General features: G+C 43.9%; 1 protein-coding gene across 2 annotated transcripts in view; it reads left to right on the top strand.

Annotated features, from left to right (window-relative positions):
- LOC139411868 (ras-GEF domain-containing family member 1B-A-like) overlaps window positions 1-12,146 on the top strand; it is a 130,379-nt gene extending 118,233 nt beyond the window's left edge. For both annotated transcript variants that reach the window (XM_071158617.1, XM_071158616.1), the window contains 5 exons: window positions 1,775-1,870; window positions 3,013-3,108; window positions 5,782-5,905; window positions 6,202-6,274; window positions 9,785-12,146. In XM_071158617.1, the coding sequence (XP_071014718.1) occupies window positions 1,775-1,870; window positions 3,013-3,108; window positions 5,782-5,905; window positions 6,202-6,274; window positions 9,785-9,809 (414 nt within the window). In that variant the 3' untranslated portion in view covers window positions 9,810-12,146. The remainder of the gene's footprint in view (window positions 1-1,774; window positions 1,871-3,012; window positions 3,109-5,781; window positions 5,906-6,201; window positions 6,275-9,784) is intronic.
- The last annotated feature ends 3,888 nt before the right edge of the window (window positions 12,147-16,034 follow it).

Here is a 16,034-nt window from a genome sequence, read left to right on the forward strand (position 1 = left end):
TGTCTCTGTCTTTGTCTGAGAGTGTTGATAGCTGTGGCGTTCGGTTATTGTCCTCCCTGTGTTGATAGAGGTCAGAGGTCAGAGTGTCGATAGCTGTGATGTTGGGTTATTGTCCTCCCTCCGTTGTTTTGAGAGGTCAGAGTGTTGGTGGGCTGGTTTGATGACTCCATCTGTCTTGCAGTTTATGTGCGTCCAGTTGATTTGGCAGGGACGGTTTACGTGGGACTGTGAGTGATTGATAGTCATTGAGATGCCTTCTCCCACAAGCATTCAACCTATTTTGGGGGAAGGGAACTCCAAGCCTGGCCAATGACTAACAACCATATTGTACCATACGGTGCATTCAGAAAGTATTCAGACCCCTTGACTTTTTCCACATTTTGTTAAGTTACAGCCTTATTCTAAAATGGATGTAAATTGCCCCCCCCCCCCCCCCCCTCTCTTCATTCTACACACAATACCCAAATGACAAAGCAAACAGTTTTTTCAAAATTTTTGCAAATGTATATATTTTTTGTTGTTGAAATTAGTATTCAGACCGTTCACTCAGTACTTTGTTAAAGCAACTTTGGCAGTGGTTACAGCCTCCACTCTTCTTGGGTAATGACGCTACAAGCTTGGCACACCTGTATTGGGGGAGTTTCTCCCATTCTTCTCTGCAGATCCTCTCAAGCTCTGTCAGGTTGGATGGGGAGCGTTGCTGCACAGCTATTTTCAGGTCTCTGCAGAGATGTTCGATCAGGTTCAAGTCTGGGCTCTGGCAGGGCCACTCAAAGACATTCACTTTGCTCAGTTCATCTTTCACTTGATCCTGACAGTCCCTGTCGCTGAAAACATCCCCACAGCATGACGCTGCCACCACCATGCTTCACCGTAGGGATGGTGCCAGGTTAACTCCAGACATGACGCTGGGCATTCAGGACAAATAGTTCAATCTTGGATTCATCAGACCAGAGAATCTTGTTTCTCATGGTCTGAGAGTCTTTTGGTGCCTTTTGGTAAACTCTAATAGGGCTGTCATGTACCCTTTACTGAGGAGTGGCTTCCGTCTGACCACTCTACCATAAAAGTCTGATTGATGGAGTACTGCAGAGATGGTTGTCCTTCTGGAAGGTTCTCCCATCTCCACAGAGGTACTGTAGAGCTCTGTCAGAGTGACCATCGGTTTCATGGTCACCTTCCTGACCAAGGCCCTTCTCCCCCGATTGCTCAGTTTGTCCGGGCGGCCAGATCTAGGAAGAGTCTTGGTCGTTTCAAACTTCATCCATTTATCAATGATGGAGGCCACTGTGTTCTTGGGGACCTTCAATGTTGCATAAATGTTTTGGTACCCTCCCCCAAATCTGTTGGGGAAGCACCTGACCTTAATTTCGTGTCTGAAAACTTATGTAAAAAAAAGATATTTCTTTTGATTATATTTTAATGTGTAAAAATGTCTTAAAACCTGTTTTTTAGCTTTGTCGTTATGTGTAGATAGCTGAGGATAAAAATAAAAAAAAATCAATTTTAGAATAAGTCTGTAAACGTAACAAAATGTGGGAAAAGTCCAGGGGTCTGAATACTTTCCTGAAGGCGCCGTATGTTTAGACATTTCAGCTAACAGTCAATTGTTATCCCGTTCAGACTAAAGCATAAGATGCAATCTCACTCTCTAATGACGTAGCTAGAAGAATAAGACGTTTCTAAACTACTTTTTTTTATTTTGAACGAAGATCTGACTTTATGCTCAGCTGACACTGTGATACTGATCTCCCCCTGTCTCTTCCTCCCTCAGCACCAAATGGACCCTTCCGGTAACTTCTACAATTACAGAACGGCGTTGAGAGGAGCGACACAGAGGTCTAGAACAGCCAACAGCACTAGAGAGAAGGTGAGCCTTGATACTTTCACTCACATCTGAGATTCAGGACCCGGTATTTCATTCAACGTGTTAGAGTAGGAGATCTAGTAGATCTAGTAGATTCTAGGAGATTCTAGTAGATTCTAGGAGATTCTAGTAGATTCTATGAGATCTAGTAGATCTAGTAGATTCTAGGAGATCTAGTAGATCTAGTAGATTCTAGGAAATCTAGTAGATTCTAGGAGATCTAGTAGATTCTAGGAGATTCTAGGAGATCTAGTAGATTCTAGGAGATCTAGTAGATTCTAGGAGATTCTAGGAGATATAGTAGATCTAGTAGATTCTAGGAGATCTAGTAGATTCTAGGAGATTCTAGGAGATCTAGTAGATTCTAGGAGATCTAGTAGATTCTAAGAGATTCTAGGAGATCTAGTAGATTCTAGGAGATTCTAGGAGATCTAGTAGATCTAGTAGATTCTAAGAGATCTAGTATATTCTAGGAGATTCTAGGAGATCTAGTAGATGTAGTAGATTCTAGGAGATCTAGGAGATCTAGTAGATTCTAGGAGATCTAGTAGATTCTATGAGATCTAGTAGATCTAGTAGATTCTAGTAGATCTAATAGATCTAGTAGATTCTAGGAGATCTAGTAGATTCTAGGAGATCTAGTAGATCTAGTAGATTCTAGGAGATCTAGTAGATTCTAGGAGATCTAGTAGATTCTGATTTCTTCAAATGGTGGGAACGTCCTCTGTGGTCTGTACACTGATCTGTGGTCAGTACACTGGTCTGTACACTGATCTGTGGTCAGTACACTGGTCTGTACACTGATCTGTGGTCAGTACACTGGTCTGTACACTGATCTGTGGTCAGTACACTGGTCTGTACACTGATCTGTGGTCAGTACACTGGTCTGTACACTGATCTGTGGTCAGTACACTGGTCTGTACACTGATCTGTGGTCAGTACACTGGTCTGTACACTGATCTGTGGTCAGTACACTGGTCTGTACACTGATCTGTGGTCAGTACACTGGTCTGTACACTGATCTGTGGTCAGTACACTGGTCTGTGGAAATGTCCTGTACTGTTACCCAGGCAGCTGAATTCAATCCTGACGTCTTCTCTCTCTCCTTTCTCTGTCTCCTCTCTCTCTCTCTCTCTCTCTCTCAGATCGTTATCCCGTTCTTCAGCCTACTGATTAAAGATATCTACTTCCTGAACGAGGGATGTTCCAACAGGATGCAGAATGGACACGTTAACTTTGAGGTGGGACGTTAAACGGGTGTCCTGACTCTCTGTGAAGATCACTAAAGATCCCATGGCACTTATCGAAAGGGTAGTGGGTGTGAACCCCCGGTGTTCAGGATACATTCCCAGCTAATTTCCAGCTTCCAATTGGTCCGTTCATCCCACTTCCTCTCCCCTGTAACTATGCCCCAGGTTGTTGCCGGTAAATGAGAACGTGTTGTCAGTCAACTTACCCGGTAAAACAAGGTTAGGGTAAGGCCTTAATGTATCTCAGCTCCACCAGTTCCAAAAGTGTCCCATTGCTAAGGGAGACATTATATTTGCACTATATAGACAAGGACAATTTTAGCGAGCCCCCTCCCTATAACTGACAGAGAATGAGGAAGTGAGACTTTCCATTGGTAAACCCCAGCTACACTACATCAGAAAAAATGTGGAATGAACCTTTTAAAGCTACTTTTTATTATTGGAGACCTCCATACATGTCAAAAGTTTGGACACACCTACTCATTCAAGGGGTTTTTCTTTATTTTTTTTAACAATGTTCTACATTGTAGAATAATAGTGACGACATCACAACTATGAAATAGCACATATGAAATCATGCAGTAATATTTTAGATTTTTTCAAACCCTTTGCCTTGATGACAGCTTTGCACACTTTTGGCATTCTCTCAACCAGCTTCACGAGGAATGCTTTTCCAATAGTCTTGAAGGAGTTCCCACATATGCTGAGCACTTGTTGGCTGCTTTTCTGTCACTCTGCGGTCCAACTCATCCCAAACCATCTCAATTGGTTTGGGTGATTGTGGAGGTCATCTGGTGCTGCCTGGCGGTGTGTTGGGTCATTGTCCTGTTGAAAAACAAATGATAGTCCCACTAAGCACAAACCAGATGGGATGATGTATTGCTGCAGAATGCTGTGGTAGCCATGCTGGTTAAGTGTGCCCTGAATTCTAAATAAATCACTGACAGGGTCACCAGCAAAGCATACCCAACCCCATCACACCTCCTCCTCCATGCTTCACGGTGGGAACCACACATGCAGAGATCATCCGTTCACCTGCTATGCGTCTCAGAACCAAAAATCTCAAATTTGGACTCTTCAGGCCAAACGACAGATTTTCACCAGTGCTCGTGTTTCTTGGCCCAAGCAAGTCTCTTCTTCTTATTGGTGTCCCTTAGTAGTGGTTTCTTCAGCAATTCATCCATGAAGGCCTCATTCACACAGTCTCCTCTGAACAGTTGATGTTGAGATGTGTCTGTTACTTAAACAGTTAACTCTAATGAACTTATCCTCTGCAGCAGAGGTAACTCTAGGTCTTCCTTTCCTGTGGCGGTCCTCATGAGAGCCAGTTAACTCGAATGAAGTTATCCTCTGCAGCAGAGGTAACTCTGGGTCTTCCTTTCCTGTGGCGGTTCTCATGAGAGCGAGTTTCATCACATCGCTTAATGGTTTTTGCAACTGCAGTTGAAGAAACTTCCCAAGTTCTTGAAATGATCCGAATTGACTGACCTTCATGTCTTAAAGTAATGATGGACTGTCGTTTCTCTTTGCTTATTTGAGCTGTTCAAATAGTAAAATACCAACTATCTTCTGTATACCACCCCTACCTTGTCACAACAGAACTGACTGGCTCAAACGCATTAAGAAGGAAAGAAATTCCACAAATTAACGTTTAACAAGGCACACCTGTTAATTTAAATGCATTCCAGGTGATTACATCATGAAACTGGTTGAGAGAATGCCAAGTGTGAGCAAAGCTGTCATCAAGGCAAAAGATGGCTACTTTGAAGAATCTCAAATATAAAATATTTTTTGATTTGTTAAACTTCTTTTTTTAAGTTACTACATGAATCCATATGTGTTATTTCATAGTTGTAATGTCGTCACTATTATTCTACAATGTAGAAAATTGTAAAAAATAAAGAAAAACCCTTGAATGAGTAGGTGTGTCCAAAATTTGGGCTGATACTGTATATGCTCAGCAACATAAGTCAACCAGTGAATATTATTATCAGGTTAGGGTTAGGTTAGGGTTAGGTTGCGGTAAGGTTAGGGTTAGGTTGTGGTTAGGTTAGGGTTAGGTTGTGGTAAGGTTAGGTTTAGGTTGTGGTAAGGTTAGGGTTAGGTTGCGGTAAGGTTAGGGTTAGGTTGTGGTAAGGTTAGGTTTAGGTTGTGGTAAGGTTAGGGTTAGGTTGCGGTAAGGTTAGGGTTAGGTTGTGGTAAGGTTATGGTTAGGTTAGGGTTAGGTTGTGGTTAGGTTAGGGTTAGGTTGTGGTAAGGTTAGGTTTAGATTGTGGTAAGGTTAGGGTTAGGTTGCGGTAAGGTTAGGGTTAGGTTGTGGTAAGGTTATGGTTAGGGTTAGGTTGCGGTAAGGTTAGGGTTAGGTTGTGGTTAGGTTAGGGTTAGGTTGTGGTAAGGTTAGGGTTAGGTTATGGTTAGGTTAGGGTTAGGTTGTGGTAAGGTTAGGGTTAGGTTAGGGTTAGGTTGCGGTAAGGTTAGGGTTAGGTTGTGGTAAGGTTAGGGTTAGGTTAAGGTCTGGTTAGAGAACTTCTTTATTAATCTTCATATTGTTTTCACATTGCTGAAATGTTTTCCGCAAATATTAACATTATAGTTTTTTCCCCCCACGGTGTTTCAAATGTTATTTTAACATTTTATTCTTATTTTTTTAAACATTGTTTTCAGAAATTCTGGGAGATGGCGAAGCGGGTCAGCGAGTTCATGGTTTGGAAGAAGGTGGAGTGTCCGTTTGAAAAGGACCGTAAAATCCTCCAGTACCTGCTCACCGTACCAGTGTTCAGTGAGGACAGTATGTACAATCCCTCATACCCCCCCCCCCCCCCCCAATAAAGGGTTAGGGTTATATAATATATATATATATATAATATTTTAAACAAGGTTCAAGGTGTCATTCCAACTAAGTCACTACAGGAAGACTACAGGAAGACTTAAGAACCTGTCCAACTACAGGAGAAGCTGTTTTTAACGTCCTGCTGCTGTGACTGTAATGAGTTGAGGCTGATGGTCTCTCTCTCTCTCTCTCTCTCTCTCTCTCTCTCTCTCTCTCTCTCTCTCCTCTCTCCTCTCTCCTCTCTCCTCTCTCAGCTCTGTATCTGGCCTCTTATGAGAGTGAAGGCCCTGAGAACCACATGGAGAAGGACAGATGGAAGTCTCTGAGGTGTGTGTACCCCCCCCTCCCCGTGGTGTTTGTATGTGTGTTCCCTGGGGGGCAGCTACATTTGTCATGGTTGTCGACCAAAAGGGGGGAGGAGGGGGGGGGGGGTACATGCTCATCCGCCCACTAGTCAATAACTCTCTCACACACACTGTGTTTTCACACACACGCTGACCCGTCCACTAGTCAATAACTCACACACACACACACACACACACACACACACACACACAGTAATGTCATGCCATCGGTGCTGGGAGTGTAATATGTATCTCAGACATGATGGAGGAAGATTCATTCGTCTTTTATCAGTGTGGTTGAATATTATCCTCAGCCCAGGGAGCTGACTAAGACCCAGTCAGTCAGCCAGCCAGTCAGTCAGCCAGCCAGTCAGTTAGCCAGACAGTTAGTTAACCAGCCAGCCAGTCAGCCAGCCAGTCAGTCAGTTAGCCACCCAGCCAGCCAGTTAGCCAGTCAGTTAGCCAGCCAGTCAGTCAGCCAGTCAGTTAGCCAGCCAGTTAGCCAGCCAGTTAGTTAGCCACCCAGCCAGCCAGTTAGCCAGTCAGTTAGCCAGCCAGCCAGTTAGCCAGCCAGCCAGTTAGCCAGCCAGTTAGTTAGCCAGCCAGTCAGTTAGCCAGACAGTTAGTTAGCCAGCCAGTCAGTTAGCCAGCCAGCCAGTCAGTTAGCCAGCCAGTCCGTTAGCCAGCCAGCCAGCCAGTCAGTTAGCCAGCCAGTCAGTTAGCCAGCCAGTCAGTTAGCCAGCCAGCCGGTCAGTTAGCCAGCCAGTCCGTTAGCCAGCCAGCCAGCCAGTCAGTTAGCCAGTCAGTTAGCCAGTCAGTCAGCCAGTCAGTCAGCCAGTCAGTTAGCCAGCCAGCCAGTCAGTTAGCCAGTCAGTCCGTTAGCCAGCCAGCCAGCCAGCCGGTCAGTTAGCCAGCCAGTCCGTTAGCCAGCCAGCCAGCCAGCCAGTCAGTTAGCCAGTCAGTCAGCCAGTCAGTTAGCTAGTCAGTCAGCCAGTCAGTTAGTCAGTCAGTTAGCCAGTCAGTTAGCCAGCCAGCCAGTCAGTTAGCCAGTCAGTTAGCCAGCCAGCCATCAATCCAGCCAGTCAGTTAGTCAGTCAGTCAGCCAGTCAGTTAGTCAGTCAGTTAGCCAGTCAGTTAGCCAGCCAGCCAGTCAGTTAGCCAGTCAGTTAGCCAGCCAGCCATCAATCCAGCCAGTCAGTTAGCCAGCCAGTCAGTTAGCCAGCCAGTCAGTCAGCCAGCCAGCCAGCCAGTCAGTTAGCCAGCCAGTCAGTTAGTCAGTCAGTCAGCCAGCCAGTCAGTTAGTTATCCAGTCAGTTAGCCAGTCAGTTAGCCAGCCAGTCAGTCAGTTAGCCAGCCAGTCAGTTAGCCACCCAGCCAGTCAGTCAGTCAGTCAGTCAGTCAGCCCGTCAGTCAGTGCAGTGCTGAAGACCTGTCTGACGGCTAGATGACAGAAACATTGACATGCTAACCACATGGATTGTTCAGTAGACCTACTCATTAACCCCCCCCCCCCCACCAATTTATTTTTACACCACTACCACAAAATCATGATAATAAAATAAAATAATAATAATGAATGTGCAAACAATTGGCTCACAACAAATACCTAAATCATCTTTCGCAGGTGATATGTCTTCTATTGTGTGTATATACAGTGGGGCAAAAAAAGTATTTAGTCAGCCACAAATTGTGCATGTTCTCCCACTTAAAAAGATGAGAGAGGCCTGTAATGTTCATCATAGGTACACTTCAACTATGACAGACAAAATTAGAAAAAACAATCCAGAAAATCACATTGTAGGATTTTTAATGAATTTATTTGCAAATTATGGTGGAAAATAAGTAATAAGTATAATATATATATTACAGTATATCTGACTGAGCCCAGACCTGAATGCGTACCATCCATCCAGCTAGTCCGCTTGCAGTGAGTGGCTGTTTAGGCTGGTCCTGTCTGGTTAGGCTGGTCCTGGCTGGTTAGGCTGGTCCTGGCTGGTCCTGGCTGGTCCTGGCTGGTTAGGCTGGTCCTGGCTGGTTAGGCTGGTCCTGGCTGGTTAGGCTGGTCCTGGCTGGTCCTGGCTGGTTAGGCTGGTCCTGGCTGGTCCTGTCTGGTTAGGCTGGTCCTGTCTGGTTAGGCTGGTCCTGGCTGGTTAGGCTGGTCCTGGCTCCAGTGGGGTGAGATGGGCTGGGCGAATCCACCTGTCTGTTCGGGTGCTGTCACGTTTCTCTGATAGCCATCTGGCCAGGCTGGTGTTGTTTGTCTCCCTTCCCCACTGCGACAGAACCTGTTACATTACTTCAGACTGGCCGTGTCAGCACAGCACGCCTCTAGCCCGCCCACGCAGAGACACACACACACACACACTTGCCTCTATCACCACTGCTGATAAGCCTGGAGTTTGGCTAAGAGCCTCTAGCCCAGCAATGTGCTTTATGGCTGTTCCAGGACAGGGAAGGGGTTGGGGTTATTAACCTTCTCTAAGTAGACACACGGAACAGACGGTGTTGTATTGATTTCTGCTATTGTAGCAGTAGTACATAGAAGAATCATTGTCTTTTGTTCAGTGTGGTTGTATATTATCCTCAGAGCCCAGGGAGCTGACTAAGACCCAGTCAGCCAGTCAGCCAGCCAGCCAGTAAGTCAGTTAGCCAGCCAGTCAGTTAGCCAGCCAGTCAGTTAGCCAGTAGCCAGCCAGTCAGTTAGCCAGTCAGTTAACCAGCCAGTCAGTTAGCCAGTTAGTCAGCCAGTCAGTTAGCCAGCCAGTCAGTTAGCCAGTCAGCCAGTTCGCCAGTCAGTTAGCCAGCCAGTCAGTTAATCAGCCAGCCAGTCAGTTAATCAGCCAGTCAGTCAGTTAATCAGCCAGTCAGTCAGTTAGCCAGCCAGTCAGTTAGCCAGCCAGCCAGTCAGTTAGCCAGTCAGTTAGCCAGCCAGTCAGTTAGCCAGCCAGTCAGTTAGCCAGCCAGCCAGCCAGTCAGTTAGCCAGCCAGTCAGTTAGTCAGTCAGTCAGTTAGCCAGCCAGTCAGCCAGCCAATCAGTTAGCCAGCCAGTCAGTTAGTTATCCAGTCAGTTAGCCAGTCAGTCAGTTAGCCAGTCAGTCAGTTAGCCAGCCAGTCAGTCAGTCAGTCAGTTAGCCAGCCAGCCAGTCAGTCAACCAGCCAGCCAGTCAGTCAGTTAGCCAGCCAGCCAATTAGCCAGTCAGTCAGTTAGCCAGCCAGTCAGTCAGTCAGTCAGCCAGTCAGGTAGTCAGCCAGTCAGGTAGCCATTACTGCTACAATACATAGATAAATACCTGTTAGATGTCTTGCTAATAGATTTTGTCTTTTCTCTCTCTCTCTCTTTCTTCCTGCCCCCCCAGATCCACTCTGCCAGTCAGTTAGCCAGTCAGTCAGTTAGCCAGCCAGTCAGTTAGCCAGCCACAATACTGCTACAATACATAGATAAATACCTGTTAGATGTCTTGCTAATAGATGTTGTCTCCCCCCCCCCCCCCAGATCCACTCTGCTAAGTAGAGTCTAGAGCTTCTGAACAGAACCATGTCAAACCCATCTGACAACCAAGCCTTACCCTGCGGTGATGTCCGAATAACAGTGTCCCTGTTTGGAAGGGAAACAACAAATCTGAACTGTACTATTCAGCAGAATCTTTTTCTGTTCCGCAGTCAAGGATTTCTAGCTAAGAATCCCTCCAGTTGATTGGCTCTTTCTTCACGCTACGTTTCCAAGGACAGCTTTTTTATTTTTTTTCATCTCTTTTGTATGAATTTTGTAGCCTTTTATTGAAGACTTTACGACCATCACGACTGAGAAGAGGGGGGGGGGGGGGGGGGGGGGACCCAAGGAGATGCTTTTTGTTGTTGTCCTTTTGTCGTCTGCTGAAAACCTTATTTTTTTTTAAAAAAATGTCTTTTGTTGAAACACACCATGTATGTATTCACACCCCGGGTGAAACACAGTTGATGCAAATCATTGTCCCCGTGACATTTTCCAGGTGTATTTTCCTTTCTACAGAAACTAGGGAGTTGTCTGCTGGTTGGCCAACTGACTCAGTTCCAACAGGTGGAACTTTCTCTCTCCTTCTTTAATGAACCAGCGTTTTGTTTACTGGGAACCAGTATACTGTGTAAATGGGGTTAATCCTAACCTACGGCTATGTTGGTAGAGATATACATGAAGCTAACATTATTTGTAGTTTTTGTTTGTTTGTTTGTTTGTTTGTTTGTTTGTTTGTTTGTGTAATTTCAGGTTTTTCATACGCTAAGTGTTTTGTTTCTGTGGTCATTTGTTTGTCTACGGTTATTGCGGATGCGTTTCCTTTTTTTAAACCCCAGTTTGGTCGACCAGAGCCTTGACAACTTTGACCGCTAAATATGTTCAGAGTGCATTGGAGAGATAATATGATGTCATTTTTTTTGGTTTGTTTGTGTTTTATATAAAGCGTTGTGATACTCTACAACGGGAAGAAACCCCTTTATCTCCTCATCCTTTATCAATGGGGCACCTCGGCCACGGGCAGAGGGGTGTGTGGGGATTTTTGTGAAGATAGATAATGGCACCCTATTCCCTATGAAGTGCACCCTATTCCCTATGAAGTGCACCCTATTCCCTATGAAGTGCACCCTATTCCCTATGCACTGCACTACTTTACTCTGACAGTATGTCTCTATGCCCTCATAATCAGTGTTATAAGGCTCTGCCACTAGCCAATATGTCTCTATGTCCCTGATAATCAGTGCTATAAGGCTCTACCACTAGCCAGTATGTCCCTGATAATCAGTGTTATAAGGCTCTACCACTAGCCAGTATGTCCCTGATAATCAGTGTTATAAGGCCCTGCCATTAGCCAGTATGTCCCTGATAATCAGTGTTATAAGGCTCTACCACTAGCCAGTATGTCCCTGATAATCAGTGTTATAAGGCTCTACCACTAGCCAGCCACTCTGCTGGAATAAATATAGTCTTGGAGGACTGGACTGTAAACTTCAATCACTCAAGATAAGCCATCCTGTGTGAGAGTGGTTGTACCTACACACACACTGCACTCCCCTCCCCTCCCCATGAGTTTGGTAGTACAGAAATACAATGTGGCTGTATCGCCCTCTGGTGGTTGAGTTAAGTAAGTGCGGTGGAGGAGCAGTGTTTAGTGAATGAGTTGTGTGTGTGTGTGTGTGTGTGTGTATATGATAGAGGAGATTTGTTGGAGACTTGAGGATGTGAAAGGTTTTTCCTCTGTTTAATGCTGGATCAAACTTCCTTTTTTCTCCTATATATTTTTTTCTTCATATTGTTATAATTATTTTCACCAAATGTTGTTTTATTTATGATCCTCTGTGTAGTTATTATTTCATGTTATGGATATTTACGATCATTTTATTGTGTTTTTGCTTATTTCATTTTGTACTAGGTACATAATATACTTCGGTAGTTATCAGATATTGGCCTAACAATTTTTTTTTTAAATACAGGTTTATATGAAAACACTTTCAGGGTACAAGCTAACACTATGAAGTCAAAAAATGATGGGCGCGTTCCAGGCCGACTACATTGCAGTCGTTGCGAAGCCGATGTCTATCCAGGCATTGTGAGATCTGGCAGGCATCTGTAATTTAGTCCGTCTGGAACGCGGCCATTGACTGATGTCTAGCTTGCCTTGCCTTTGCATTTCTCCACTCTACATGACATTGTGGTTTACTGTGTAAATTATTATTATTTTTTTTTTTCTACCTTGTGTTTTTGTGTTTGTATTTGGACTGTTACGATGGAACAGAGGATCTTTTTATTACTGAGTTAGTTGTGTTAAAAGAGAAAGTGACAAAGTTAATAAAATATTGCCTAAAAGGTGACAAGGGACACTGTTCATGTTTTTTTCAATGTTTTTTTAAAGTCAGAGATTGACTGTGAAATACCAGAACTATAAAACAATACACATTTCAAACACACTCACATGGACAGATAACGGTTCAATGACAACCCACCGGTAATAGCCTATCCACAGTAATTACAGATGGGTAGCAATTAACCTTTTTTATATATGTATATATATACAAACGGACTCACTTTTTAGGATTTCCTTTGAGGGTTTTCATGGTCATTTGTGACAACAGAAGAAGAAATGAGGTAGTTTTAAAAAACAAAGAGACAAACGGACGGACAGAAGACAGCTGGGGAAGAAGAGGACGAGGATAAAGGTGACGACATTCCCCGTCGTGTGAAATCCATCGATTAGGGCGGCAGGGTAGCCTAGTGGTTAGAGCGTTATAGACTAGTAACCGGAAGGTTGCAAGTTCAAACCCCCGAGCTGACAAGGTACAAATCTGTCGTTCTGCCCCCTGAACAGGCAGTTAACCCACTGTTCCTAGGCCGTCATTGAAAATAAGACTTTGTTCTTAACTGACTTGCCTAGTTAAATGAAGGTTAAATAAAAAAAAAGGGCCTAATGAATTTATTTCAATTGACATATTTTCTTATATAAACTGTAACTCTGTAAAAATCATTGAAATTGTTGCGTTTATAGTTTTGCTCAGTGTATTTTCGTCTGCGGTATTACCAGCTACAGATCGACAGTACAGGTAAGTACATCTCAGTAGTAATCGATTGTTGTAGTATCATAACAAACTGTTTGCTGTTTAATGGTGTCAATAATATTTAACTGCATTGCAACTCTTTAGCGAGGTAGTCTCAATGTTGATCATCAGTTTTTCTGCTGTAGTGGGGACGTGTTGAACATACTGTAGTGGGAACATGTTGAACATACTGTAGTGGGAACGTGTAGAACATACTGTAGTGGGAACATGTTGAACATACTGTAGTGGGAACGTGTTGAACATACTGTAGTGGGAACATGTTGAACATACTGTAGTGGGAACATGTTGAACATACTGTAGTGGGAACATGTTACCATACTGTAGTGGGAACGTGTTGAACATACTGTAGTGGGAACGTGTTGAACATACTGTAGTGGGAACGTGTTGAACATACTGTAGTGGGAACGTGTTGAACATACTGTAGTGGGAACGTGTAGAACATACTGTAGTGGGAACATGTTGAACATACTGTAGTGGGAACGTGTTGAACATACTGTAGTGGGAACGTGTTGAACATACTGTAGTGGGAACGTGTTGAACATACTGTAGTGGGAACATGTTACCATACTGTAGTGGGAACGTGTTGAACATACTGTAGTGGGAACGTGTTGAACATACTGTAGTGGGAACATGTTACCATACTGTAGTGGGAACGTGTTGAACATACTGTAGTGGGAACATGTTGAACATACTGTAGTGGGAACATGTTGAACATACTGTAGTGGGAACATGTTGAACATACTGTAGTGGGAACGTGTTGAACATACTGTAGTGGGAACGTGTTGAACATACTGTAGTGGGAACATGTTACCATACTGTAGTGGGAACGTGTTGAACATACTGTAGTGGGAACGTGTTGAACATACTGTAGTGGGAACGTGTTGAACATACTGTAGTGGGAACATGTTACCATACTGTAGTGGGAACGTGTTGAACATACTGTAGTGGGAACATGTTGAACATACTGTAGTGGGAACATGTTGAACATACTGTAGTGGGAACATGTTGAACATACTGTAGTGGGAACGTGTTGAACATACTGTAGTGGGAACATGTTGAACATACTGTAGTGGGAACGTGTTGAACATACTGTAGTGGGAACATGTTACCATACTGTAGTGGGAACGTGTTGAACATACTGTAGTGGGAACATGTTACCATACTGTAGTGGGAACATGTTGAACATACTGTAGTGGGAACATGTTGAACATACTGTAGTGGGAACATGTTACCATACTGTAGTGGGAACGTGTTGAACATACTGTAGTGGGAACATGTTACCATACTGTAGTGGGAACATGTTGAACATACTGTAGTGGGAACATGTTGAGCATACTGTAGTGGGAACGTGTTGAACATACTGTAGTGGGAACGTGTTGAACATACTGTAGTGGGAACGTGTTGAACATACTGTAGTGGGAACATGTTGAACATACTGTAGTGGGAACATGTTGAACATACTGTAGTGGGAACGTGTTGAACATACTGTAGTGGGAACGTGTTGAACATACTGTAGTGGGAACATGTTGAACATACTGTAGTGGGAACATGTTGAACATACTGTAGTGGGAACGTGTTGAACATACTATAGTGGGAACGTGTTGAACATACTGTAGTGGGAACATGTTGAACATACTGTAGTGGGAACGTGTTGAACATACTGTAGTGGGAACGTGTTGAACATACTGTAGTGGGAACATGTTACCATACTGTAGTGGGAACGTGTTGAACATACTGTAGTGGGAACATGTTGAACATACTGTAGTGGGAACATGTTGAACATGCTGTAGTGGGAACATGTTGAACATACTGTAGTGGGAACGTGTTGAACATACTGTAGTGGGAACATGTTGAACATACTGTAGTGGGAACATGTTGAACATACTGTAGTGGGAACGTGTTGAACATACTGTAGTGGGAACATTTTACCATACTGTAGTGGGAACGTGTTGAACATACTGTAGTGGGAACATGTTACCATACTGTAGTGGGAACATGTTGAACATACTGTAGTGGGAACATGTTGAACATACTGTAGTGGGAACATGTTACCATACTGTAGTGGGAACGTGTTGAACATACTGTAGTGGGAACATGTTACCATACTGTAGTGGGAACATGTTGAACATACTGTAGTGGGAACATGTTGAGCATACTGTAGTGGGAACGTGTTGAACATACTGTAGTGGGAACGTGTTGAACATACTGTAGTGGGAACATGTTACCATACTGTAGTGGGAACGTGTTGAACATACTGTAGTGGGAACGTGTTGAACATACTGTAGTGGGAACGTGTAGAACATACTGTAGTGGGAACATGTTGAACATACTGTAGTGGGAACATGTTACCATACTGTAGTGGGAACGTGTTGAACATACTGTAGTGGGAACACGTTACCATACTGTAGTGGGAACGTGTTGAACATGTGGCATAATTACATGAATTGAATGTTGCTAATGTCTATGTCGTTTTTATTGTACCATTATTTAAAGAGCAATCTGCAGTTCAAACAATAGCAAAGCTGTCAATACAACCACCTCAGCTCTGAAGATTTAGCTGCGAAGAGACAGAATCGTTAGATCATTTGTTTTGGTACTGTCCATATGGAGGTTGTTTTTTGGTCGCAGGTTCTGGAATGGCTGAAGAATTGAAACATTTAGCACAGCTGGTTGATTTGAAAAGTCGTAGTCAATCGATCAATAATATAATAATTATATAATTAGTTCCAGTAAAAGGAAATATTGACGCTACAGCATACAATGACATTCTAGATGATTCTATGCTTCCAACTTTGTGGCAACAGTTTGGGGAAGGCCCTTCCATGTTTCAGCATCGCAAAGCCCTCGTGCACATTGCGAGGTCCATACAGAATTGGTTGGTTGAGATCGGTGTGGAAGAACTTGACTGACCTCAACTCCATTGAACACCGATGGGATGAATTGGAACACCGACTGTGAGCCTAATCGCCCAACATCAGTGCCCGACCTATCTAATGCTCGTGGCTGAATGGAAGCAAGTCCCTGCAGCAATGTTCCAACATCTAGTGGAAGAACTTACCAGAAGAGTGGAAGCTCTTATAGCAGCAAAGGGGGGGACCAACTCCATATTAATGCCCATGATTTTGGAATGAGATGTTCGACGAGCAGGTGTCCACATACTT

The sequence above is a fragment of the Oncorhynchus clarkii genome, chromosome 6 (assembly GCF_045791955.1).
Source record: "Oncorhynchus clarkii lewisi isolate Uvic-CL-2024 chromosome 6, UVic_Ocla_1.0, whole genome shotgun sequence".
Taxonomy (NCBI): domain Eukaryota; kingdom Metazoa; phylum Chordata; class Actinopteri; order Salmoniformes; family Salmonidae; genus Oncorhynchus; species Oncorhynchus clarkii.